A 26,247-nucleotide genomic window follows, 5' to 3' on the forward strand; every position below is an offset into this window, starting at 1 on the left:
GTGGGTGGATATAACATGGCTAATTGAAATAGAAAGCCGTGAAGGATACTAAAAAATAATTCAGATGTACATTCTCATATATATATGTGTGTATGTGTGTGTGTGTGTGTGTGTGCATGTGTGGTACTGGGGTTTCTGGAAGCCCTTCTACCACCGTGTTACACTCCCAGACCTATTTTATGTTTTTAAATTTGGAAACAGGGTCTCTTAAGCCAGCGTGATCCTCCTGTCTCCGCCTCCCAAGCGCGGGGATTACAAGCGTGCGCCACCACGCCCAGCTTCTCATATATTTTTGAAGGTAGTTTTGAAATCATATGCATGTGTGTGCACATGTAAGCATGTGTGGGTATATAAAATATATAAAATAAATTTTCCTATGTTAGAATTGCATATCTATTCATAGAAGTGTAAATCACATGCATAACTTTCAGTTATCAAGAACAAGTTGAGATATTTTGGAGGATGTGGAAGATAGAGATTAGGTGAAAAGTAATTGTAGAGAGTTTGTGAAAGCAATTGAAATTACAATTAATCATCTGAGCCACTTACACAATGGGAGTTGTTTATTATTTAGAACTGTACGATAGATAATACATATATCAGCTTCTTTTCTTCCATCACACGGGACCTCGAGCACCTTGTCCTATCACATACATCATGCACAGTAATGGAATAATGCGCCAGTCTTCTATGACCTGTCCCTCCTCAGCACTCAGCAATGGCTGGTCACACAGAAAAGGCAGAGGGTCCATGGCTTACCATGGAGCTGGAGAGCCAGGTGAAGGGGAAAACACACAGAAGGGAATGCCAGGGGGAATCCTCTCCATCAACCAGGTCTCTAAATTAGAAACAAGTGAAAGAAAAGTTAAATTATCTATGAAACAAATAACAAGTGACAGGCTTATTATCTATGAACATAGATAATAACCTCTTTGCCATTTTTACCTAGCTGTTTACATAATTTAAGTATATTTATGAAAATTCTTGTGATTTGCATACTTAGTATATACAAGCTTCTGAACTGTTTTTATTTTTTTACTTTTTGGGGGGTAAAACAGTAAATCTGTTATTAAATGTCAGATGCAATTTAATTCAGTACATTTTCATTTAACAATATTCTGCAATATTTTGTTTTAATGTTGATTTGACATTGTGTGAGCATGCCAGCCAGACTTTCTTCATTGTCTTACTTACATTCACATAAGTACCCATACACAGATGCCTTTATGGGCAGCTCCTTTCCAAGGAAGGAATCTGAAAACAATTATATTTATTTGTTCTGAAAAACTCCTTTGGAGCATTTGTCTGGAGTGATATTGAGAGGGTGATCAAAATTTAGTCAATTCAGATAATGTGTACTGGAATGTTCGACAGCATTTTTGGGAAAGCTACAAGAGGTCCTGAAAATAAGTGAAACCATTTCCCCTTCCCTGAAACACTGTGATTTTTGTTCCAGTGTACACTAATCTGTTGTTTTCTGAATCTGACACAGGATAAATGAAAAAATAATAGCGTTTTTTGAAGAAGCTTATGCTTTGTTCAAGAATAAGTTCTTTTGGAAAACAATGTTTGTGAAGCATTATCTAGCAGAATTCTGTAATAGTAATGGGAAGCTATCAAGATGACCAGCAGCAAAAACAGGAATTAAAGACGGAGCGTCTCCTTGCAGTCGGGGATGTGGGATCCTTCATGAGAGTAATTCAAGATACATGTAGTATGACCCAGCTGTTTGGGAACATTAAAAATCCCTTCACTTAAGCTGTTGAAAGCTGCATAAAAGACCAAATGCTTTCCATCTCAAAACACATTTTACTTAGCTGTGTTTTGAAAGCTGTTATCTAAACATTAAAAAAAAAATCCAGAGTATTTTAACATGATTTCTTCCTTGGGTGCAAATCAGCAGTTATAATTTAATTTAGAAAAGAGAACGAAAAAGGTGAAAGGAAAAGGCACATTTTATTCTCCTACCTTCTTGTTTATCTTCCCTTAAAGTACGTGAAGGACATAAAACAGGGAAATAAAAAAGTCACTAGCATACAGTTTTGTTAACTTATCTTGTGAACATTAAACATTATGCCTCAAATTTCCTATGGTACATAAAGTGTTTCGCCTTCCAAGATCGTATGTACAGCACTTCAAAAAAGCCAGTGGACAGCTCACTAAATGTAATAGATGTGTAACAGCAGATCTTTAGATCTCTTGTATTTAGCATGACAACTTTGGGCTCTTTAGGTGCTTTAAACATGATATTCAAAACTACATACTTTCTTCCCAGTGATGAAAAACACAGACTAATTACAGAGTTCTCATATGCTGTAGGTGGCGGGACTACAATGGCAACATGTGGCGATATTGTATCTCTCTACTTTTGTTGCTGAAATTAATCAGTTTTACAACTTGACTTCATTCTTCTTCATGTGATTTCACATTAATTCTCCTAGAATAAATTCTCACTTCAGCATAGCCATAGCTTGGAAATGTCTTTTAAACTGTGCAATAAACAGTTTATTTCTTTTCATAGTCTGAAGAGGTGAAATTCCATATGCTTTCTGATGACGTGCATCTAATGTGTCCTCATCCAGATCTTTAAGAGCTTTCATTAAGCAGTTTCAAAAGATGTCTCGAAACAGAGGGACTGAGTCTTACTTCAAGACCTAGTTTTATGAACCCATTTATTCTCCATCAAAACCTCTGCTGACTATATGTAGACAAAACTCTTGTCAAGAAACTTTGCTAAGAACTGGCTTAGACAAGGAAGATGATATAAGGTCATCTGATGATGACAAAAAAAATAAGGAAGTTTAAACAGTGTATGTCAATAATCAATGATAGAGGAGATACCAAGGGAAGCCAAGCTGGATTTAGGAGAAAGCCACACTAACGACCCCAAATGACCTTCCCTGAGCAATTAAGACATAACTTTGTCTTAATGATAAAATGTCAAAAAATTGAATATCATTGTGTTTATGAGCACTCAAATTAGAGCATAGGTCCGGGCCAGGTGTGGTGGCACACGCTTGTAATCCCCATGCTTGGGAGGCAGAGACAGGAGGATTGCGCAGGTTCAAAGCCAGCCTCTCTGGCTTAAGAGATCCTGTTCCCAAATAAAAATATAAAATAGGTCTGGGAGTGTAGCCCGGAGGGAGAAGGGTTTCCAGGAACCCCAGTACCACCAAAACACACACACACACACACACACACACACACACACACACACACACACACACACAATAGGGCATAGGTCCATAGTTAGAAGAAGAAAAATAAAAGCCATTGTTCTGTCTTCTTTTACCTTTACATTATGTTTTTATAGAAACCTAAGTGAACAGTATGAGAGGAGGTCAGGTGATATGTTTTCTAGGGTCACTTGTGAAAATCTTAGTAAGAATTTTACTTTCAAGAGGTACCTCTTTTTCTTGTCTTGAATACCGAATTTCTTTTTGAGTGTACCTTTCCCTAAAAAATACTGCAATTTAAATGTATTTAATCAATGAGAGGGTAATTGAAAAAATACTATGCCACAAGCTGAGCTTTGATACAAATTTGTTCTCTCTTTGATAATGATTAAACCTTGGGAAAAATCCTGGAGCTTCTTTGGCCTGCATTTAATTACTAATACACAGTGTAGATTTCCCTGCTATCCCGGGAGTCTGTTAGGGTCTTGGAAATGCCCCTTTAGTGATATTTCCTTCATTAATATATGTTATTAAACTGAGGTTAAAGATCCTGAGGGTCCTTGTCAGTCAATGGTTGGATCAGAGTGACATCAAATGACAGCTTTCTATCAAGCTAGCCTTTCAAGTTCCTATGTCTGAGTGGTACAGCCTTGGGGAGGCAGGGAAGAATGGTTGGATTGATCAGGGGCCACAGCCCATCTTTGATGTCTACCACTATGTGACTTTGGGCAGCTTTTTTACTCAATGAAATTGAGTTGGCTTTGGTCATCGGTAAGACAAGCACAATAAGCATCTTATACCCTGTTAGCGAATTATTAAATGAAATGATACATAATAAGTACTTGACACAGATTAGGCTCTTACTAAATGATTATAATTATTACTTTTTACCATTTTCCCCTCTTTTATTTCTATGACTGTCTACTTGCTCTGCCCCGTATGCACGCCACATTACTACCGGTGAAGTTTTTGAAGATGAGTGTCTGGCAAGGATTATAGCTGATTTCTTTCTGGGATAAATGAATAAGTGAATGAAATTAACAAGATAGACTAATGTTAGAAATCAAGTATTCAAATACACTTCATTAAAGAAAAATAAATGGATAATGTTTGCCTACATATCCAATCATATTTGGAGTGGGGTGATATAGATTGAACGCAGGGTCATTTTACCTCTTCAACCCTTTAAAATATATTTTTTGGAAACAGAGTCTCACTAAATTGCTGAGGGTTCTGCTAAATTGCTGCAAACAACTTAAGAAAATTCTTGCTTGCTATAAGAATTTACTCTTACTGTAAAGAGTAAATTGTAAGCCTGCCTGGTAGTGCACACCTGTATTCCCAGTACTGGGAGGCTGAGACAGGAGGATCATAGGTTTGAGGCTATCTTCACCAACTCTGACCCTCAGTGACTTAGTGAGACCCTGTTTCAAAATAAAATATAAAAAGGGCTCTTGGTGTGATTTGGAGGTAGATGGCCCTTAGTTTTACCTCTAATATTAAAATAAGACAAAACAAAATAAAACAAAAAACAGTTAAGTCCATGGGTGACTAGAGCCCAGAAAACAGAACTAGAGATTATTTATTTAAAATAGACACCATGCTTATGAGTGTTTCAAAATGTATTTTGATTTTGATGTCACTATTATTATTGAAATGAGCTATAAACAAACTATAATGTCTTTGGTTGTTAAAATTGGAAGATTTGAAAAGAAATGTTTCTGGTTTGCTTATAAAGCATTATATCTTAGTAGAATCTTTTTTTTTGCAATTTTTCTTTTATTGGTGTACTTTATTCATACATCATAATGGTATAGAGAAAATACTTTTGTAGACATACATGCACATATCGCCCAGTTAGCCCCTACCCGATCCCCACCCCATTCCCTCCCCATCCCTCCATCCCATGCTGGCTTAGTGGTTGACATCTAGTTTTATTGCAATTTATCCAGTATTAACAATGATAATGTCACATAACAGTTTCATTTGTCTGATACCAAGCTTTTGATGACTTAAAGATAACATTTCAATATTTCTTTTTGCTTTCTTTCTTACCAGAGAATATTTTTTCTTTTAGGTGAAACTATCATGCATTTATTTATTTTTCAGAGAAAATATATCCTGATATGTAAGTTAGTAATTTTTAGATTTAAGAAGAATTTACTCTTACTGTCTTTGTATTTCACCAAAACAAAATTTTGGGGGGTTCATGTGGTACTGCTGAGCTATACTCCCAGACCTATTTTATTCTTTTATTTTGAAACAGTGCCTCACTAAATTGTGGATAACGTCACTAAGTTGTTGAGGCTGGCCACAAACCTGCAATCCCCCTGTCTCAGCCTCCAAAGTACTGGGATTTCAAATGTGTGCCTCCAGACCTAGTTTTCAAATTATTTTTCCAAATTATTTCAAATTATTATTGCATATCGCTTTTTATTAATCTAAAAGATTTTCAGAGAATAGAGTATAAAACCATTTTGTATATTAAAATCAGGAAAACTAGTCTCTTTTTTAGGACACACGTACCTAAGCTACAATAATCTAAACCACAGTGATATATATTTTGAAATTTACAGGGATGATTTTGTACACTGAATGGACAATAATCTCCTTGGTTTCATTCAATCAATTAAGAAAACCTTGAAGCCTCTCCGTAATGCTGTTTTTTACCTTTGCCAGCTTTTGAAAGACCACAAGTCTCACTTCTTCCCTGAAGCTTCTACTACTGTGCCTTCACACATCTCCCTCCCATCTGAATTTCTGTAGCATGTATTATTTAAACCAAAACATGTAGTGCTCAATGACTACAGTCTTGAATTCATTGCTGTTCTTCTCAGTTGCTTAGTCTTATCTCTCTAAATAGATTGCAATGACTGCAGCAGCTCAAACAATGGTTTTATATTAATGTTGTTATTCCCCCTGGTGTCTAAACCTTATCCTGCGGTATATTGAGTTCAGTCATTTTCAACCATTGAGTCAAGAAACAAGAAATTGGAGAGAGCAGCATATTGGAGAAATTCTTGGAGTTACTTCAAAACAGCCCGAGTCCATGTAAAATTGTTTATATATATAGAGATATATCTATGCTTAAAATGAGAAAAAGAGCTTCAAATTAGATAAGACCCCTTAACTTGTAGCAGGCCTGTGATAATACTGTCACATTAAAAAAAGGAATTTTAGAAAATAATACAAAACAAAACTATTTTGGGTTATTTATTTACTCAGTGTTATTGAGTTCAGTGTCCTCATTTGTAAAATAGGGAGAATACTCACCATATAGCGTGAGTGAGTTATTATATGAAATAGTGCATTATGATCCCTTGATATAGCTTGGGTTGGTAGTGATGGGGTGTGGCAGTCTTTCTGGGAATCTGAGAAGTGGTGACCGATAGCTACTTACTGTGGATGATTACAGCTCAAAGGAAAGCGCGCGCCACCATGGCAAGAACAAGGAGCAAGTTTCAACTCCATAAAGAGGTGAGAATATGAGAGGAACAGGAATTGCTAAATGAAAATCCTAAATGAAAAATATTATTTTTCACTTATGCATTTGGCACTGAAATGGCTATGTCACCTTTTTCCTAGATTAGGGCAGCTCCTGGCAAATAGTATAGCAGGACATTTTTATGTTCAAAGATCAACATCTTTGCTATTTTTATGTATCAACAACAAAAACAAATCTGAATTTGTAAATCAGCCTAAAACTCTAGTTTGGTAATGCTCCCCCCAAACTAACTGGAGCTCATGAGCTCTTATGTGGTAGATCTGGAAACAGGAAATAGATATTTCTAAAATCTTTCATAATGTAATTTTTCTGAAACTTAAGACACTGCCTTTTCCTGTTTTCAACCCATCTAGCCTAAGTTCCAATAGGTTTTAGAAAGCTTTCTGTACTTTGGCTGTATCAAGCCTTTCCACTGCTTCTCAACTTTGTGGCTCCTGGGACACACTATGAGTCTCTTCAGTGATGGTTCATGAGTAGGACCAGAGGTGAGTACTTGTGAGATGGCAGTGTGAGCTCCCCACCCCACCTTTGAGCTGCAGCATATGGACAGACCAAGGCTGGATGCCTGCAGGAGCTCTCCTCCATAGGCCTCGAGTCCCTGAAGATCAGAAGAGGCCAGGAAACTGGATTCTGAATATCCACCAGAGTGCTTTGGCTAATATGTTTTCTCTCCATTTCTGCATAGCAAACTTCCCCCAAACAGTGGCTGAAGATAGGATAAACATGTATTGTCCTCAGTTTCTGTGATTTAAGAATTGCGGATCAGATTAGCTTGCTGGGCAATTGAGGGTTCAGGGTCTCATCAAGTTGCAGTTTAGATGGCTGAGTTATCTTAAAGATAATGCCAGAGTCAAGGTTAGTATGTAAAAATACTGTGCTCCCTTGCTATAAGGAGACACATCCTGAAAATACATTTATATATATATATATATATATATATATATATATATATATATATATATATGTACTATGATATATTTTAATTGGTATGTTCTAGTTACACATTATAGTGAGATTAAGAGTGTTACAAACATGTGTGCACACCTCCCTTGGTGTATTCTCCCCAAATCCCACCCCACTTCCCCCTCTCCCTCCTGATACATATTATTGAGATTGGCAGTGACGCTTTCAAATATGGACACTAATTTGAACTGTTCCTTCTCTCAAGTCTCATTTTCCCCCTCACCACGTCCCTCCCACAATCTCCTTCCACTGTTCTACTGGTCTCTGCTCATTTACCTGAAGTGACTTCTGTTTCCTATTTTCTCTCTAGTTTCTACATTTGAGAAAAAACTTATGACCCTTCACTTTCTGAGCCTGGCTGATCTCACTTAGCAAAATATTCCCTAGTACCATCCATTTTCTTGCAAATGACAAAGTTTTGTTCCTTTTTGTGGCTGGGTGAAATTCTATTATGTGTATATAAAACATGTTCTTATCTATTTCTGTGTTGATTAAACATCTGGGTTCGTTTCATAGTTTGGCTTCTGTGCATTGTGCTGCTACAATCATGGCTATGCATGTATCACTCTAGTATTCTAACTTTGTTTTGGAAAGATACCAAGGAGTGGTATCATTGGGTCATATGTGGTTCCATTCCTAGTCTTTGGAGGAATTCTCATACTGATCTCCATAGTGATTGTATTAATTTTCAATCCCACTAAAAGATTTCCTATTTCCCCCTATTCTCTCAAGCATTTATTATTGTTTGTATTCTTGATAATTGCCATTCTAAGTAGAGTCAGATAGAATTTCAGTGTAGTTTTGATTTGCACTTCCCTGAATTCTAATGATTTTAAACTTTTTTTTTCATTTACTTTGTTGGCCATTTGTATTTCTTCTTTTGAGAAGTAACTATTTAATTTAATTGTCCATTTTTAATTGGGTTATTATTTTGAGTGTCTTCTGAAATTTTTGTGTATTCTAGATATTAGTCCTCTGTTGGAGGAATAGCTGGCAAAGATTTTCTTCCCGTTCTGTAGGCTCTCCTCAGACTTGTTTCTTTTGCTTTTTAATTTGATGTCATTAAACTTATTAGATTCTCAGTCTTGTTTTCTGAGCTTTGGAGGTCTTATCGAGGAGGTTTTTACCAGTGTATATATTGTGGAGAGCTGGTCCCATGTTTTCTTCTAGTAAGATTGGTTTAAATTCTAAATCTTGATCCATCTTGAGTTGATTCTTTTACAGGGCTAGGGGTTTAATTTCATTCTTCTTCATATAGATATCCAGTTTTCTTAACCAACACCGTTTGTTGAAAAGGATGTCTTTTCTCCAAAATATATTTTTGGCTCCTTTGTCAAAAACCAGCCTGCTACAAGTGTAAGGATTTGTCTCTGTGTCTTAACATTTTAAATAGCTTATAGAAAATATTGATGAAAAGGTAAATTTAAGTTTTGTTTAGCTAAACTTACATAGTTCTTTCAGAATTATGAAGATTCCTATTTTTTATCATGTGCTTTTTAAAAAAATTCCCCAAAGTTCCTTTTTTTAAGAAGTACTTTTTCTTCATTAGGAGTGGAGTCCCTGGGTTGTTTTATTCCATAATGGATTTTCATCCTGTATTCCTCGTGATTATTCTCCTCTGGTTCTGTATGTTTCCAGTTCCACTCCTCAAAATCTCACTATTGAGCCAGGCATGGTGGCAAACGCTTGTAATTCCAGCATTTGGGATCCTCTGAGGTAGGAGGATCGTGGTTTGTGAACAGCCTCAGCTACTTAGTGAGGCCCTTTGCAACTTAGCAAGACCCTGTTTCAAAAAATAAAAAATAGGGCTAGGGCTGTAGCTCGGAGGTAGAATGTCCCTGGGTTCCATCCCTAGTACCACAAAAGAACCCCAAAAACCTCAAACTCGCTATTGTCTGAGTAAGCAGCAAATAAATTAGGAGCAAAAAGAAGTTTCTATTCTTATATGAGGATGTCTATGTAAAACAATAACAACAAATAAACCATAGAGGGCATTTTTAAAGAAGAGAACGATTCCATTTAATAATAACCAATGTTTCTTAGCTGTACATTATGTTCTGAGCACTGGCTAAGTGCTACTGGATAGATGATCTCAACAGTCCTGTGAGATACTATCATTACCTTCATTTCACAGATGAGGAAAACAACATAATAAGTAACTTTACACATATCTCTGACATAGTACATAGCAGAGCTATGATTAGTCTGTTGCCGTGTTCAATGATGCACATCTGTAATCCCAGTATTGGGTGCTACCTCAAGGGCAGCCTCAGAAACTTTGTAAGACTCTGTTTCAAAAAAACTAAAATAGGGTTGGGGTATAGATGAGAGATAGAAAACCCAGAGGTTCAATCCCCAGTACCATCATACATACGTACATACATACATACATACATACATACATACATATATTTCATCCATCCCACTCCAAATTTTGTGATTTTAGTATTGTAGTTTTTTCTTAGGAGTCTCTTCTTTGTACCACTAATTATAATGTTTTATGTAGATTATCTCAATTGTTTAATTCCTATAACCTCCTATGATATAGGTGGCATTATTATAATCTCAGAAACATTGAAAGAGTGCCTCAGTAAGTTGAAGCAACTCTCTCAATATCATGTGACTAGAGGGGACTCTAGTGAGGGCTGCCTTGCCAGAGGGATGTATCCTAGAAAGACGCTGGGACAGGCCTGGCTGTCCTGAGCCAGGGTGCATTCATGATTTCAAGGAGAAAGTTTGTGGTCTTCTGAGCCCTAGGACAATGTTCTTCTTACATCATGACGGCAACTTAGCACATTCTGCCCATCAGTTTCCTTGGTCTAGGCTCAAGGCATTGGGAGGCAGGAACTTTGTGAAAACCCATCTAGGTATGGATTATTTGACATTTGAGACCTGTCAGTCATGGTATCACTGCACCATACAAAGACTTAGTGGAGGCAGGGACAAATTGGAGTAGTGGTACTGGTTTGCCCTCCACACATACAGTGGGCAAAGAATATTTTACCTTAATTATTTATCTTGTCATTGCTGTGAAATATTTTTCCAAATGATAAGCTAAATCCTGCGAACTTATATTACTAGAGCTAAAGTTCTATAATGAGCAAGTAATTGGAGACTCGGGATAATTGAAATCTTCCTTGCTCAGCTCTAGAACCCATTTTGGAGTGGATCGCCCTGACTTCAATTGAGCACCAAAAGAAGTGGCATATTTGCATTCAGAGCCTGTGTGGTGTGAAAAATAAATACCTTTAAAGCCAAGAGCCACACTCAGTGCAAGAGGATACCCCGAATACAAAAACATCCACAGTTTCCTATGGAGGGAACAGAGGATGTAGGCACCCTTCTCATGCTCTTTTTCTTGAGTAAAAGTTTATGATCTCTTTTCTCCCTTTCCCTCTGTTTGCAATTTGCAGTAGTTAAATACTAGTAAGTGTGGCTCCATTGTATTTTCCAAGATTAAAATTTGACAAAGTAGTGAAGGCTTTTTAAAATATACTTTTATTTGGTGCATTATAATTATATTCGTAGTGGGGTTCAAAGTGATAAAAACATGCAAGCACAGAGCACTTGGTACCATTCCCTCCGGATTCTCCTCCCTCTCTGTACATTGGTAGTGATACCTTCATACACAGACACAGCATTATTGAACCATTTTCTTTAACAAGCCTCCTTTTAACCATCTGACCTCCCTCCAACTTTCTTGACATATTCTAGCATCAATAACCAAGGAGAAAGTACCAGGAAATGATAAACATTTCATTGTCATTTCTGTAGAGACAACAACCAGAACTTTTTAAGGCAAGTTATAGATCTGAAACACTTAATGAACTGTATAATTTTGATTCATCAATAATTTTTGAAGTTTTATAAATTTTGCCACTTCTTGTAGGGTGGACATGGAGAGGAGGGATATAAAACTTAGTAAGACACGGTGTGATATTGCTCAGAAGTATGAATTTAAAGTTTAAAATCTGTCGGCTCATAATGTGATGTCCTTCACAACATGGCTTATTTCATGACTTATTTACTAATAGGTAGTCCAGATCGTATGGAGAGAAATTATGTATGAATCAGGGTGTGTGGTGTACTCTCTAAGTATTTCCCTTTGCATCCCTTTTTGGATTCCCCTTTCCAGTTTCACAGCATTGCTTTAGCAAACTAAGGTTTGTTTTACAACCAAGATTGACTCTGCAGCATAAATACCTTAGAGTTTCAGGATCTGCATCTTGGAAATTGAGCAGTACTTAATTCTGGAGCTTATAAACAGGATAAATTAAGATTTTATTTGCAGTTGAAGAATTGATGTGCAAAAATTTACAAAAAGATATTTTCAAAACTGTAGCTGAAGTCAACATCTGTATTTTCACAACAATACTGGGATTTTATTGGTACTTTAACCACAACTGGAATATTTTGACATTTGGTGTGTATCATAAGATGTGACACCTAGTAAATAGATTATAAGCTTTATAGAGTTTTTATTTTATTTTAAGTGTCTTCTATGGCCATTGACATGATAAAAAGAAATTTGAGGACTTTCAACATGGAGAAAAGCGAAATGTTTTATTAAATCATTGGTAAGAACACATCAATCATCTCTTAGCTCTGGACCAGAGGCCTCAGAACAAGCCAGAAGCATCTGCCATCAGTACTTGTGTGTGCAGCAGTAATTCTGGGGAGAATCACTTCACCATTCCTTTCCCCCTTCTACAGGGTACATACCTCTTTAGGTAGAAGTAAAAGCACTTTGAATAGATCACAAACTTATCACAGCCATTAGTGCTCTCCACAAAAAAAGATTGTGTGCTCACTCCCATGAAATGTTCTGCTCCTCAGGACGATGAGATAATTCATCTGTACCAATGTTAGTTCATCAAGATGTGTAGTTTATCTAAGGATTGAATTCCTGTAATTTTGTATGCCATCTGATTTAATGTCCACTTAGTTTAGCTGTTGGACAGCAATAGACGGGCACGACACATGAATCCAGTATCAAAAACTGGAGAAAAAGGAAATTCTTGAACATTTAACTCAGGCATTTTTAAATGGAGATTGCTTGCTGCTTTTCTTTTTCCTGGGGATTTTTCTAGATAATGACAGATTTTATTAAGAAAAGCCTAAATAACATAAAACATAGGATATGAATATGCTTATGGTGATATCTGTGTTTCAGAAAGACTTTAATGGAAGTGGATAGAATAGAGTGGGTTGATTTTGAAATAAGATTGTACGCATTCCTTTGGAAGGCTCTCATGCTACATACTCAGATGCAATTATAACAGTTTATAGGCAAAGGATCAGTTGGCTAGAGTTTACTGATAACCTACTTTCTTTGTGAACTCTTAAACCTTCTGAATGCTTTCTAGTTGAATGAAGAATTGAATCTTGGTTTTCTTTATTCATTTTTGACAATATTTTTTAGTGATGACCAAGAGCTGCAGTTAGTTGGTAGAAAAATATATATGAGAAACATTTATGCTTTGCTGAAACAGATACAGAGTAATACAAAGCTTTAGTTCCAAAATTATTCCACCTTGGTGTTCCAGTGGAAAGAGAAGCAGGCTTTCATATATGCTTAAGCACCTTTGGTGATGGCAGTTAAACAGTCTTTTTTTTTTTCTAAAGGGCTTATACTTTTTGTATTAGACTTAAAACATTAATGGTCATTGTGAAGCTCCAAGAGGGAGCTATCTCTACCTCAGCTGACCCCAGAACACATTTTGGGGCCATATTTGTTAATGATTCACCAATTATAAAATGCTAGCAGGAAGGATGTTTCTTATGATATGGTTTATAGTAGATTGGCTGATAACAGAAACATCCCAGATGTCCTGAACTCTGACTGACTAGTGAATGGTTTTAGTAATAAGTACTATAAGAATTTCAAAATAGGGAGGCTGGACAGCTTTGTATCAGCTTGATAAACAGAACTTCACCTCCTTGATCTATAGTTTCAGATCCTGAATGGTATGAGTGTCAGAGGGTAAGGAAAGTGAAGGACCCGGATGAGACCAGTTATAGGAACAGGAGTGGCTACTCATATTCTCAGTTGTTAACCAGAGGGAAGATTTATGTAGTGGGAGAAATCAGGAAACGGGACTGGAAAGATTAATTTGACACTAAATTACAGAGAAGACTGCATTTTGGATTAGAGTCTGTATTTTCTAGCAATTTAGCATCTATTAGAGTTTTGGTTGGTGTAGTTTTCCTTGTTTTTGTTTTGCTTCTTATGTTTTATTTTTAGGTAAAGCAAAACATTGTCAAAAACTTGTTAGTTCAGGAAGACCAATTTTTAGTGTAAAAATGCCATTAAAATCTAAGCCTAAAATTACAAGGGCCTCTATTTGGACTGTGTTCATTCAAAGATAAGGATATTGTAGAAATAATTGGGTAGGTTAACCAAGATAATTACTAGTCTGTAGGGACAAGGGGAGGGAAAAGCACAAGCTATGGACCAGCATCTGAGCCCAGGTGAAGGGCAGAGACTTAGTACAGAAAACAAAATATGGTGGCCCAGTCTAGCAATATGGTTGGTACAGTGCTCCTCTAGAGAAGCAGCAACAAATGCCTAAAAAACAAATCATCAGTGCATCAACTGATCCTCACAATTGATGGAGGAAAGAGGCTTGACCAGCTAAATTTCCTTAGATATTAAATATATCAATTTCCCAGGCATTCAGCCATAATTACTTCACTCTTGCAAGGAAGTTCAAAAGCAGTTTAGCTCATTATGAAAAGATGCTACTAAGGACGTCAGAGTGAAGAAAACTTTGGCTCATTATTAAGAATCCCACAGTGGCTCTCAGAGTACAAGACCATCACAGATACACAGATGATTTAATGTCAAGGAGGAAAAGGTCAAACATGGGTGGTAAGAATCAGCAGACATAGAGGAAAAAGGTGGCTTTGAAGGATAGATTAGATTTCATCTGAGATGACCAAAACAAAATGAATTCTAGACTAAGCAACACTAATGATAACAATTATAATCTTATTAGTAATATCAACAATAACAGATATTTTCTTGCAACCACATTCTATGTTCCATACATGATTCTAAGTGATTTGCATAATTCCCTCTTTTAATCGCCTCCCCCCAAAAAACGGAGCTGGGGGCAGTGATGCATGTCTGTAATCTCAGGACTTGAGAGGCTGAGACAGGAGGATGGCAGGCTGAAGGCCAGTCTCAGCAACTTAGGACGACCACGTTTCAAAATAAAATAAGGATGGGGGTATACCTTGTAGGTAGAATGTCCCTGGGTCCAGTTCTAAATAAAAGCAGTGAGTGACCACTGAATAGTTAAGCCATTGTAGCCCACTGCAGAATTTTGAGCAGGACAGTAAGTAGTAGCTGACAGTTAGGAAGGTTAGCCATTTGGACTATAAACTGGTGGGAAGGTGAATGGGGGTTTGAAGATCTGTTAAGAGTCCAGTGCAATAAATCAGACTAGAGGTACCAGGCATCCAGGCTATGCCATCAAACTTGGGAGAATAAAAAGCAAGAAAGGGCTGGGCGCGGTGGCGCACCCTTGTAATCCCCGCTCTTGGGAGGTGGAGACAGGAGGATCGCGCAGGTTCGGAGCCAGCCACGCTGGCTTAAGAGACCCTGTATTCAAATAAAAATATAAAATAGGTCTGGGAGTGTAGCTCGAAGGTAGATGGGCTTCCAGGAACCCCAGTACTACCAAAAAAAAAAAAAAGCAAGAAATGACCTGGCACATCTTTTTCAATTCATGTTCATGTCAGGCATTTTGGTTGACTCTGGGCAATAGAAGAAGATAAGATAGAACCAATTCCTGCCTTCTTGTCATTTAAAGTCCACCAGAAGCCATGTAAAAGAAACATTTTCAAGCCTCGGTAACAAGTATTAACAAGTATTGACCTAAAATGTGTGTGTGTGTGTGTGTGTGTGTGTGTGTGTGTGTGTGCGTGTGCAGTCATACCCTAACTTTTATAGCTCTGGAGTCTCAATGGCATTCTCCTGCCTCACAACACTCCTTCCTGCTGATTGGCAGAGAACACAGTGGGTAGGAGAGAAGGAGCTCAGCTGCAAGCCAGACACAAGAACATCTTTGGGGGTAGCACAGCTTGAGGTAAAAAAAACATTGTTCTTAAAATTCTTCTCTTCCAAGGTCAGGGTAAGGATTAGGGCAAGTGACACTGGAATGGTAGAAAAATAGTTACACTTCACCCTTCCCTAAAAGATAGGCCGGACTGTCGTCCTCACTGTGTATGTATGTAAGTGTACTCTAATCCATTCCACCACACAAATACTGTAAAACTTACCATATTTTGACCTGCTCCCATGAACTCAGAGCATTTGCGTTTATTGTGCTGATTTTATGAAACTTTCACGGATGCCTACTCAAAGGTTAAGTGATTTACCCAAAGGTAATCTAGGAGTATAGACAGAGGAGAAGTGGGGCTTCTGATTTACTTTCTTCACAATATTAGGAGTCTATGGACACTCTTAAATGAAGTTTCCAAAGCTCCATGGAAGAAGCTGATCCTGTGCTAAAACAATCTCAAAAGACTGACTTGATTAAAATTGATAAAATAATAAAATCCTTACAGAGTTGAGGTCAATTCTAAAAACATTTACTGTATTAGTTCTGATTTAAAGATAGGAAGAATGAATAGTTTGGCACTTTGAGACTATTATCATAATTCAAGTTATCTTCTATAAAGTAAAAAGATAATAAATTTTCCTCACGGATGTAAAATTGTTGTCTAAACAATGGTATTGATGTGTTGTTCGGGTATTTTTTTGTGTGAATGTTTATTTCTCTATTTTTGTGAACATTTTTCCTTGAATGTATCTTTAAGTGCACATACCCAAAGCATTAAAAACCATTACTTTGGGGAATACAGATGAGAAAAAATTATGGTATTTTGTTTTTTCTTCTCAACCAAAATTTTACAATATTTTATTTACAGGCCTTATTTTATCATAATATATTCATTTAAATTTGGTATAAATTTTTGTTGTGTTTTAACCACTCAGCCTAATAGCTTAGAACTGAAATACATCAAAATAGCCACACAAAAATATTTTAAATATGGCAGCCTTAGTTGGAGTTTAGGAAATAAATCTTTAGGTATAATAATTTATTCACTTGAGCTGTTATTTCAGCAAAGTATTTCATCTTGCTTCCTAAAGAGCTGCTGGTCATTACTAAATATACTTAAAAACTGAGACAAAAATTTGCTTTTATTCTGGCTAAATATACTATGAAATGATTGTTCAAGTCTCCTAAATGTTTTTTTTTTAAAAAAAAGATTAGATAGGTGATTATGCTTGTGTAGTTAATTAATAAGAAGGGAAGTAGGTAATGGTTCACCAGGGAAACTTTTGTATCCCAGTGTCTATTATGAGGGATCCCATGCTGTAGGGAAAATAACAGGGTGCTAATTCTGAACGCACACAGTGCTGTCCTACAAAGACATCAAGATTTGTAGGAAATCAACCCTCCAGCAGTCCTGGCAAGCCAGACTGACCCCAACAAATGAAAATAATCAAAAGTAATTAGAAGCGTGCTGGACTACTCCTCGGAGAGCGGAGCGGGAGAGTAAACGTGCCCGAATCCTCCAGCCACTGCAAAGGCCCATGTCTGAGTGTTAGGCGCCCTGACCTTGTCCACATAAAGATGTGATTTATGAAGTGCAGGCCACAGCAGCAGGGCTTCTGTCTTCTCCTGGAGAACCAAATTACTGAGGTGGAGATTAACATGCTTTCAGCCAGGCCCATTTCCAGACCAAGGGAAATTTTTTATTTACATTTTTTTACCTTTAATTTCCTCTTTTTTAACAGCCCCCCCATTTAAAAGGGAGGGGGCAAGGGCAGAAGAAAGACAGAGTCAATCAAGAGTGACCAGACATTTCCCTCCAAAGCCATGGTGGTATGTACTGGGGCTATGGACATTCAGGGCTCTTTTGTGTGTAAACGCAGATTGTGCTGGATAGTTTTGCTGGGTCTGCCTTTCCAGCATCACAGAATTCACCTTCAGCTTTAAGGAGCTACATTTGTGAAAGACTTCCATGATTAAGCAATGAAAATATGAACAAAATACTACCTTTGATAGTGTATATGACTTTCCTATCTAGCTCCCCTTGCCTGAGCAATAGGTTGCACTACAAGACATCTCTACTAAGTAGGGATGTAGGAGCAGAAGCTGTGGGTGGTAGAGAATTTGAAGAAGTGGGAAGGGAAAGAAATTGGAAGAAATAGGTACATACCAATCAATGGGAAATCTCTGGAGTCCTAAAGACATACTTACTTTTTTCTTATCTTCATCTCAGTTAGGGTAGGTAACACTTTAAAAAATCCTATTCTGACACGAAAGGAAAACATTGATTTTCTTTTTAAACACACGTCAATATCTATACACAAAGCTAATTTAATTAGCAAGCAGTTATTGTTCAGCCAAATGTCAATTTCTCAGATTATTTCATGCTTCTTGACATGAAGTGTATGAAACAGGATTTAACAGGATGTCTCTGAATAAAACCGCACTTGAGAAATGCAAAATCACACTTATGTATTCTTGAAAAGCTTCAAGAAACAGTGTTAAAACAAAAATGTCAGGTTTGGAGTTCACTGTACATTTGGCCACCTCCAGAAAGCCAAAGCTGCAGAATTAAGGGAACTCTACTTAGGCTGAGGTTATAAAGTGCCTTCCTCTATAAACTAAAAAACATAATGTCAGGGTGAATGGGAACATACTTTATTAACTTTATGGTATTGAAAACTGCCAGCAAGTTGTCTTGTTTTTAAATATTGTCCTCTGCAGAGTGTTACAGTGCTGTTTGTCCACAGGAAGCCTATTAAAAGTGGACAGTGCAGTCATTTCATTTGGCTTTGGCTGGACTGCTTTTCTTTCCTTTAATGATGTGCTGGAATGTACCATGCCCATAGGGTCTCCATTAGCAGAACTTTTACTTCTGGGACAACCATGAAGTTTAAGGCTTAAAAGAGGCATCAGTTTACAGTCTTGTGGGAATCACTTGAATACTGGAGCACTAACTTCTTACTGCTTTAACTAATATATTGACTTATTTTAAATAAACAGTTACACAATGAAGGCAGAGCCAGTGGCCTTATTGGAAATCTTTGGGCTTTTTAAAGATTCTGCAATCCACACAGCTGGGGAAGGAAGGAAGGGGCCTGAGGAGGGTTTATGCCCTTTTCAAACCAGGAAGAAAACACATTAACCTCTCCCACCCCAGCCCTGCCATCAGCTAAAGGGGGAAAACCTCTCAGCTCACACTCAAACCTCATAGTTTCCAAAGCCTTTCTCCCAGTAAACAATAATTAACAGAGCAATACAAAAAAAAAAAAAAAAAGAGCTACTAATTCCAATAATTCCTTCTGGAGAAATGTCTTAAAAATATGATTCTCTTTCCAAACATTGCCGATGGTCCGCTCTATTTTCTGCTTTCCCCAAAGCTATACGTTTGTTATAGTTTGCTCCTTCATTCCATCCCTTTAATATTTAGATCATCTGTCCTGATACATGTTTGCGAATTAAAGCTGGTTTGAGATTACAGTAAAACCATTATTTTTAATAGCCCGTTTCAAGGGCAGTGCTAAACACTGCAGAACACGCATGCTACACGCATGCTACCCATTACTGCGGAGCAGACAGCGGCTTTTGCAGATTAATCTGTAACTGGGAACTACTGTAAACAGATTTCACCAGAAATCCTGAGGAATAAAGGGAATTGATGGTGGTATTTGGCTCCTTGTATTTATTTATTGTTTTAGAATCCTCTTGATGGAAAGCAAGCTGAGAAGAGAGAAAAGTTAGCCCCTTGCAAAAGCGCGTCCTCTAACCTGGTCTCCTCGTGTTTCACTTGTGGTGAGGGAAAGAGGCTCGGGTCTTCTAAAGGATTATTATTTAAAAGCAAGAGGCTTCCTTCATGAGGAATGGGGGAACTCTAGCTAAAGCTGGCATCTCAGGACTCTTTACTTATTTGGTGCATGGTAGTCATGCATCTTAATTGAGTACAAGATGGTAGAGGCATACATACACATCAGGACTCCTTTTTAAAACTCAAGCTACATTAAGAAATATGGTGACTCCGCCTATCTATGAAGTTATCGTTCTATATGTAAAGGATGGAGAGAGTCCAGAGTCGACGTTAACGCGTACTTTGCCCAGATTGTTGCGATGATTTCTTATCGTCTTTCTCATAATTTATTTAGCGGAGAACAACAATGATGGTGACGATAATGATGATATTAATAAAATCATAATGATAACGATGCTTCTCCATCTTTGGAGATAAATCTTGCAAGTCTCCGGGAGGAAGTGTTAATTCTGGCTGCATTTGGAGAAGGGAATTGCATACCTAGAAATACGCCCAGCTCAGGCCGGTGTCTGCGGGTCTGGGCTGCAGGGCGCGGCGTCGGGCGTGCGGCTCGGGTGAGAGGCGCGCGGGGCGGAGGCGCCGAGGCTGCGGGAGCCGCGGGCGGTGGGTTCACCTGGACCGCCTGGCCGATAGCGCCGCGCGTTATTTCGGGACACACCGCCATCTACTGGTCTTCTGCGGTACCTGCGGGTACTCGAACCTCGCCGGTCGCCCTGCCTCCCCCACCCGAACCCAATATAAGGGGAAAAAAGTGGAGGCCTTTTCCGCAGAATCCTAATTTAGCCAGTACCCGCCACCGATTCCACGCGAACTTTGCCTCTCCACCGACGTCTCCTTCTTTTCAAAGCAGCTTTGCAAAGGGCAAGGAGGTGGGGCTGCGGGCCGGGGCGGGGAGGGGGCCCTCGAGGGTTGGGGCGCTGAGCTCTCAGACCCCTGATCAGGCCGCACTGTCTGAAGCAATCCGGTTCCCCAGATTACTTGTATTTAATACACAATGCATCATAAAACAAATCCCTCATCCTGACAGGAAGAAAATAGAACAGCTCATAGCTCCAGCCGGTCCAATTTATGGCTAAATTAAAAAAAAAAAAAAAAAAAAAAAAACCCTCCGACAATGGGCAAGTTTTGGAAGGCAGAGAATCAATACAGCGAGCCCAGGACTCTTAAAGGTTCTCAAGCGCCGGGACTCCATGGGAATAGCTGACCGGGTTTTAAGTTATTTACAAAGGATTTTTCCTGTCCTACTAAACACGGCCGTGCGATTTTCCCTCAAACAATGGCCATTATCTGAAATAACAGTTCAATGTCACAGATAACAGGCCCCCGAAACGAATTACTCACCACCTCTTGTCATTTTTCTCTCCCCCACACCCCTCCCCTTTGTTACTATTTTTGTTTGGAAATCAGCATTTGGTGTGGGGGGGATATAAGTCTACTAGATTTTCACGTTTTCACGTTTGCCTGCATTCGCAGAAAACAAAAAGTGGGTGGCACTTGTGTGGTCCCCATGGCAGATAGAGTTGAAAATCGGTTCTCTCTCTAGTCCTCCTCGCAGCCCCTCCTCTCCCTCGCAAGCGCCCCTGGACGTGCTTACTCTCCGTTGTTGAGCTGGGAAGAAGCTGGATTTTGTCCATTTGCTTTTATGAATGGAGTTTTCTGATTAGGAAAAAAAAAAAAAAAAGAAGGCATTTATTTCCATTAAACCAGTGAGTTTAACTAAATTCTCCCCAGGTTGGCTACAAGGAAATATACAGACCCTTTTATTTTGTCATTCATCCCCTATACTCTCCTCCAGTGTCCTGTCTGCACTGTGCTGATATAAGTTGGCCAAATATGTATTAGAAAGTTATTAAATATAGCATAATACTGATCACTAAAAGAAGCGTTTATGATGTTAAACGTTTAAAAAGTAATCTGGGCTGTCAAGTTGCTTAATTCTACTTTGGGTCGTTCATGGTGCTTCAATTAATGCATCAAAGAAAACGGCGAAAACTCACCAGACAGTCGTCAATCTTCCTAAATCCTTAACGCCCGATTTGGGCGGATTATATGCAAATAATGTTTCAGATTTTAAAGTTTCTTCTAAGAAGAAAAATGATTTGAAAATGTAGCATGCTCGCTGCTGATCTAACTACAGGAGTGTGGGGGGCAGTACTTTAAGTACACATTTCATTTAAATTTTATTTTAAAAGATGCTTAGTAGAACACTGGAAATTCGTGTCAACTTTTCACTCTTGAGGCTGCTGCTTTCTGAGAATATCTGAACTAATTATGCTTAGTATTAGCCAGCATCCCTTTAGCTTAAGCCTCGTGGTAGACCTCTCCAGCCCCCCCCCCCAAATCTGGGCGCGCACAACCTCACACCCCTGAATTCCCTGCCCCACCCCCCCCCCCCCCCCTCTCTCTCTCTCTCTCTCTCTCTCTCTCTCTCTCTCTCTCTCTCACACACACACACACACACACACACACACACACTCATGCTTTCAGGACATCCAAACAGAAGATATTTCCCTGGGGAAAGAAATCCTGCCAGGGGAGATCTCCCCATTGGTTGTTTACCGGGAGAAATCTACATGTTTAAGGGGGATGGTGCATCCATAATCAGTCTGTCCCTCTCGGACTTGGGTCTTGGCGACCTTTTCGTGACCTCTCCCGCCAGAGGAGGCTGCTGTCACTTTAAAAAAATTTACTGAAAGAGGAGCCGATCACTGGCTTCCGATCACTCAGGGAGGCAGGAGATAGCTCCCTTTCTCCCTCGCCCCGGGTTCTTTCTGGATGGCCGAGCAGATCCTCTTTAAAGAGACAGTTCATGAAATAGAAACCGGGCGGCCGAGCTCGGCGCGGCCGGGGGGCCGGTGGGGCTTGGGCCGGGGGCGCGGGGGGCGCCGCTGAGGGCCGGGCCGGCCCCGCCGCCCACCTCGCGGCCGCCGCGCTCCCCTCGGAGCCGCCCGGAGTGGGAGAAGTTTTAGTGGGTTTCAGATAACTTTCATTACGCGTCGGGCTGATAAGGGCGAGGGAAAGTGAGAAAAGAGGGAGGTGATGTGAACCCGCGGGGCCAGCTCGGGCTCCCTTCGGAAGGCGGAAAGGCGTCCCCAGCACCCAGCCCGGCTCCCTCGGACGCCAGAAGACTCCATTCTGGTCCCCAAACCCGGGCTGGCGGACAATAAACCTGCGCGCGAGGGCGCGGAGCCGGAGCTCCAGCCTGGAGCCGGAGCCTGAGCCCGGAGCCCGAGCCTGAGTCTGAGCCTGAGCCCGGAGCCCGAGCCCCGCGCCGCGCGCCCCGAGCCGGCCTCCGCCACCGCGGCCCCTGCGCGCTCCGGGCGCCGCGGGAACTTATTGGGATGGTTGGAAAGGCTCCGCGCCGGAGCGCCGGGGCTGCCGAGCGCCTAAGTCTTCTGTGATTGCCTTTTGCTGCTGAGTTGAGGCCAAAAGGAAACTCAAGGTAAGCGAACTCTCTTCGCCCAGCGCGGCGCGGCGCAGCCCGGCGGCCGCTGTCACCCGCGCGGTCCGCTCAGCCCCGCGGCTCCCGCGCTCAGCCCGGCCCGCGCCCCGCGCCCCGCGCCCCGGGCGGCTCTCAGCCGGCCGAGCCCACCTGGCCGCGGCTGCAGGCGCAGCCCGACCCTGGGGCTGGATGGTGGCATTTGCACACCCACCCCCCCCTTCTGCTGCTGGGTTTTGTTGAAAGGGCCCTTCTCTAAACTGCACCTAAAGGGATTTTTTTTTTTTTTAATAAAAGCTATCTTTGGAGCTTGACAACTTTTAGAAACACCGGAATGTGTTAGGTAAAATGACGGGAAGATGTGTTATTATTTTATTTGAGATTTCCGAGACAGTTGAAGCATTTGGGAGATAAATGCAGTTCTGCTAGCAAATCAAAAGTGAATAATTCACGAGAGGTGGGGGTCGACCTTTCTGGAGAAAGTTAAGTTTTTGTCTGGGGGCAAGAATATAGAGAGTAAGAAAGTTAATATGTTGGTGAAATCTTAGAATAATCATGTAACAGACTCTGTAAAAAAAAAAAAGACCCTCTTTGGAAATGAATCTTTTAAAAAATTAACCTCGCTGTTGACAGTGGCAATGGCAATAATGTTAACACGGAATAAAATTACACTTAGAATTTTTATGTGCAGTATATGTAATACTTAACTCCCTGCCCCCGCAGAAGGGAATGCTTGCATTGACGGGCTAGATGCTTCTCCACTTCGAAATTAACAAGTGTTCCAGGTCTTTCTGCAAATATGAAATGGAACTAAGTGTTGCATTTCACTGGCTTCGCCCTATTTCCTTTATTAAATATTTTTCTGGCGTGTCCCTAGACCTGGCTCCTTAGTTTTTTTTTTTTTTTTAACTAGTCAAGAAAACAAACAAACAACCAAAGACCAATCAGAAGCCAAATTCACCTAAGGAACAAAACTCAACACCCCCAGTTTTTACTATTTCACAGTGTGTATTGCATTATTTATGCGCCTTGTCAACATCTAGGAAAGGGAGAAATCTCTAGTTGCCATGTGAGTAACTCAGCCTTGGGAGTTGAAGAAACATCCTAAAGTTTGTAATTTTACAAATAGTTTAAAAAATTTGCCCTCACTAGAGAGAATATTTAAGTATAGCCTTTTTGTTGGTGGTGTGAACAGTTGTCCTTGAAAAAGACCACTTTCATTCATGTTGAGGGGCGGTGTGTTTAGCAATTACTGTCTCTGTCTCCCGTTTCCATGTTTCTCTTTAATTTGTGGGGCTGCTTACTGCCCTTCAATTGCCCCTGGCCAAGGGCATATTAGTAGAGCCTCTTGACTTAAAGCCCTCAGAGCATTGGGTTCTTCTTGAAGTTTATGGTGAGTTAATGACTTGAATCTGTGATTGGATGATTACCTGTGTTCTATATGCAAAATTGCTTTTGGTTTAAATACACAACAGTTTAGTTTGAAATATTACAGATACAGCAGCGTCCTGTAAAGGGTTATTTAATTCATTAATTTTTTGTTCTTGTTGTTCAGTCTTTGATAGGAAACTTTCTCAAGTTGGTATTAACTGCTTGGCATAACATTACCAGACTCTAGTTAATTCACTATCAGGACAACAACTCTGCAGCTTTTAATATTGATGTTTAAGACTTGCTGTTAGTGAATCAGAATAGCTTGGTTAAAGTATGTAAAACCTTCAAATTGGTAGTTTCCCATTTTGATTTTTGTTTCATATCTGTCCTAAGTAATAGTATTATTTACTGTAGGCCAAATGTAAATCTCATGAAAAATAACAACATACAACCTATATGATAATGGCATTCTTGCAATAGTCTTACAGATATATGTAAGAATATATATACACATATATTCTTATATATATTTCATATTATATATATATATATATATATATATATATAGCCAGTTTTGCTATTTTACTTACTGGACATAATATTAAAACATGAATTTGCATGCATTTACTAAAACCTTAGGTTACCACACTTTACATGAGTGTTTACCTGTCAATTATTTTCATTTGTTTTTCTTTGTTTGGTTGTCAGACACATCTATGGGACAAATCTTTTCATTTCCTTCAATTAAGACTGCAATTTAATTGTTTCATGGTGATGAATTAAAACTAGAAAAACAAACTTGAAAATATTTAAAGTTTTCAACTGAATTAACTTAAGGTGCAAAAATGTGAAAATACACACTTATATGAGATGACTATCCAAACGTAAATTACCGACTATTATCCAAACCTATGTATCGACTATTTAGCTTAGAAATATTATGTTACTATATTCTATTCAATATTATTTTTATCAAATGCATTAGATTACATTAAGTCATTCGCACTCATTCATGCATAATAAAGGAAACAAGCATGTTTTGAAACCAATTAATCAGTTTGTGCAATAACCTGCAATTGCTTTATTCCTTTTTCTTAAAAAAGCAGCACATTGTCATTTCCCAGATAACTTGCTATTATTCCTCCGTTAAAAATATGCATGCTGTCTGACTTTTTCTCTCTTTTAAGGGTACAAAAGAGGAATGCACGTTTCATTGAAATATTTTGAAGCAACTAATCACTTTCATGAATGGACTGATGTGGCAATTGATTGTTCTCATCTTCCTCCTTACAGATTTTAGACGAGTTTTGCAATGTGAAGTTCTGCATAGATGCCAGTCAACCAGATGTAGGCAGCTGGCTCAAGTACATCAGGTTCGCTGGCTGTTATGATCAACACAACCTCGTTGCATGCCAGATAAATGATCAGGTATGTTGTAAAGATTTTCTTGTCTTTCTTTGAAAGCACTAAAGTATCAGTGAAGCCTGAAAAATAAAAATAACAGCGAGCTGCAGTAGACCCTTGTGGCCTGTTTGTTGGGATGGTGAAAGGCAATGCACAGACATAAGTAAGAGGCAGAGTGAAGTCATTTTCAGTACTACTTTCTTTGAGTAATTATTCAATTTGTCCTGGAGTTTTTCATACATGCTTCGGCTTTCTCAGGGTGACTTAATGATTTCAAAACCAACTACTTATTTATTTCTTTGCAGTTTTTTCTTACCATCAGACTAAGTACATTCATAGAAAGCATTGAGCTGACCAAGAATACTTTGTGAGTTTATGCAGAAATTAGAATTGAACTGTTACATGGTTTTATTTGAAATAGTAGGTAGATAGGCGTATGATATTGCTGCAGACTTATCTGCTTATGTATTTTGTATTGATTTTCCTAATCTGAAAACTTTTGGAATAATCAAAGT

The 26,247-nt window shown here is 39.0% G+C and overlaps 1 protein-coding gene across 7 annotated transcripts in view; it reads left to right on the top strand.

The window, feature by feature from the left end:
- Positions 1-26,247, top strand: part of MECOM (MDS1 and EVI1 complex locus) — a gene marked incomplete at both ends in the record, with an annotated part of 591,781 nt that overhangs the window by 502,112 nt on the left and 63,422 nt on the right. For all 7 annotated transcript variants that reach the window (XM_080695477.1, XM_080695478.1, XM_080695480.1 and 4 more), the window contains one exon: positions 25,622-25,756. In XM_080695477.1, the coding sequence (XP_080551603.1) occupies positions 25,622-25,756 (135 nt within the window). The remainder of the gene's footprint in view (positions 1-25,621; positions 25,757-26,247) is intronic.

The sequence above is a fragment of the Muscardinus avellanarius genome (genome assembly GCF_963383645.1).
Source record: "Muscardinus avellanarius genome assembly, chromosome: 5".
NCBI lineage: Eukaryota > Metazoa > Chordata > Mammalia > Rodentia > Gliridae > Muscardinus > Muscardinus avellanarius.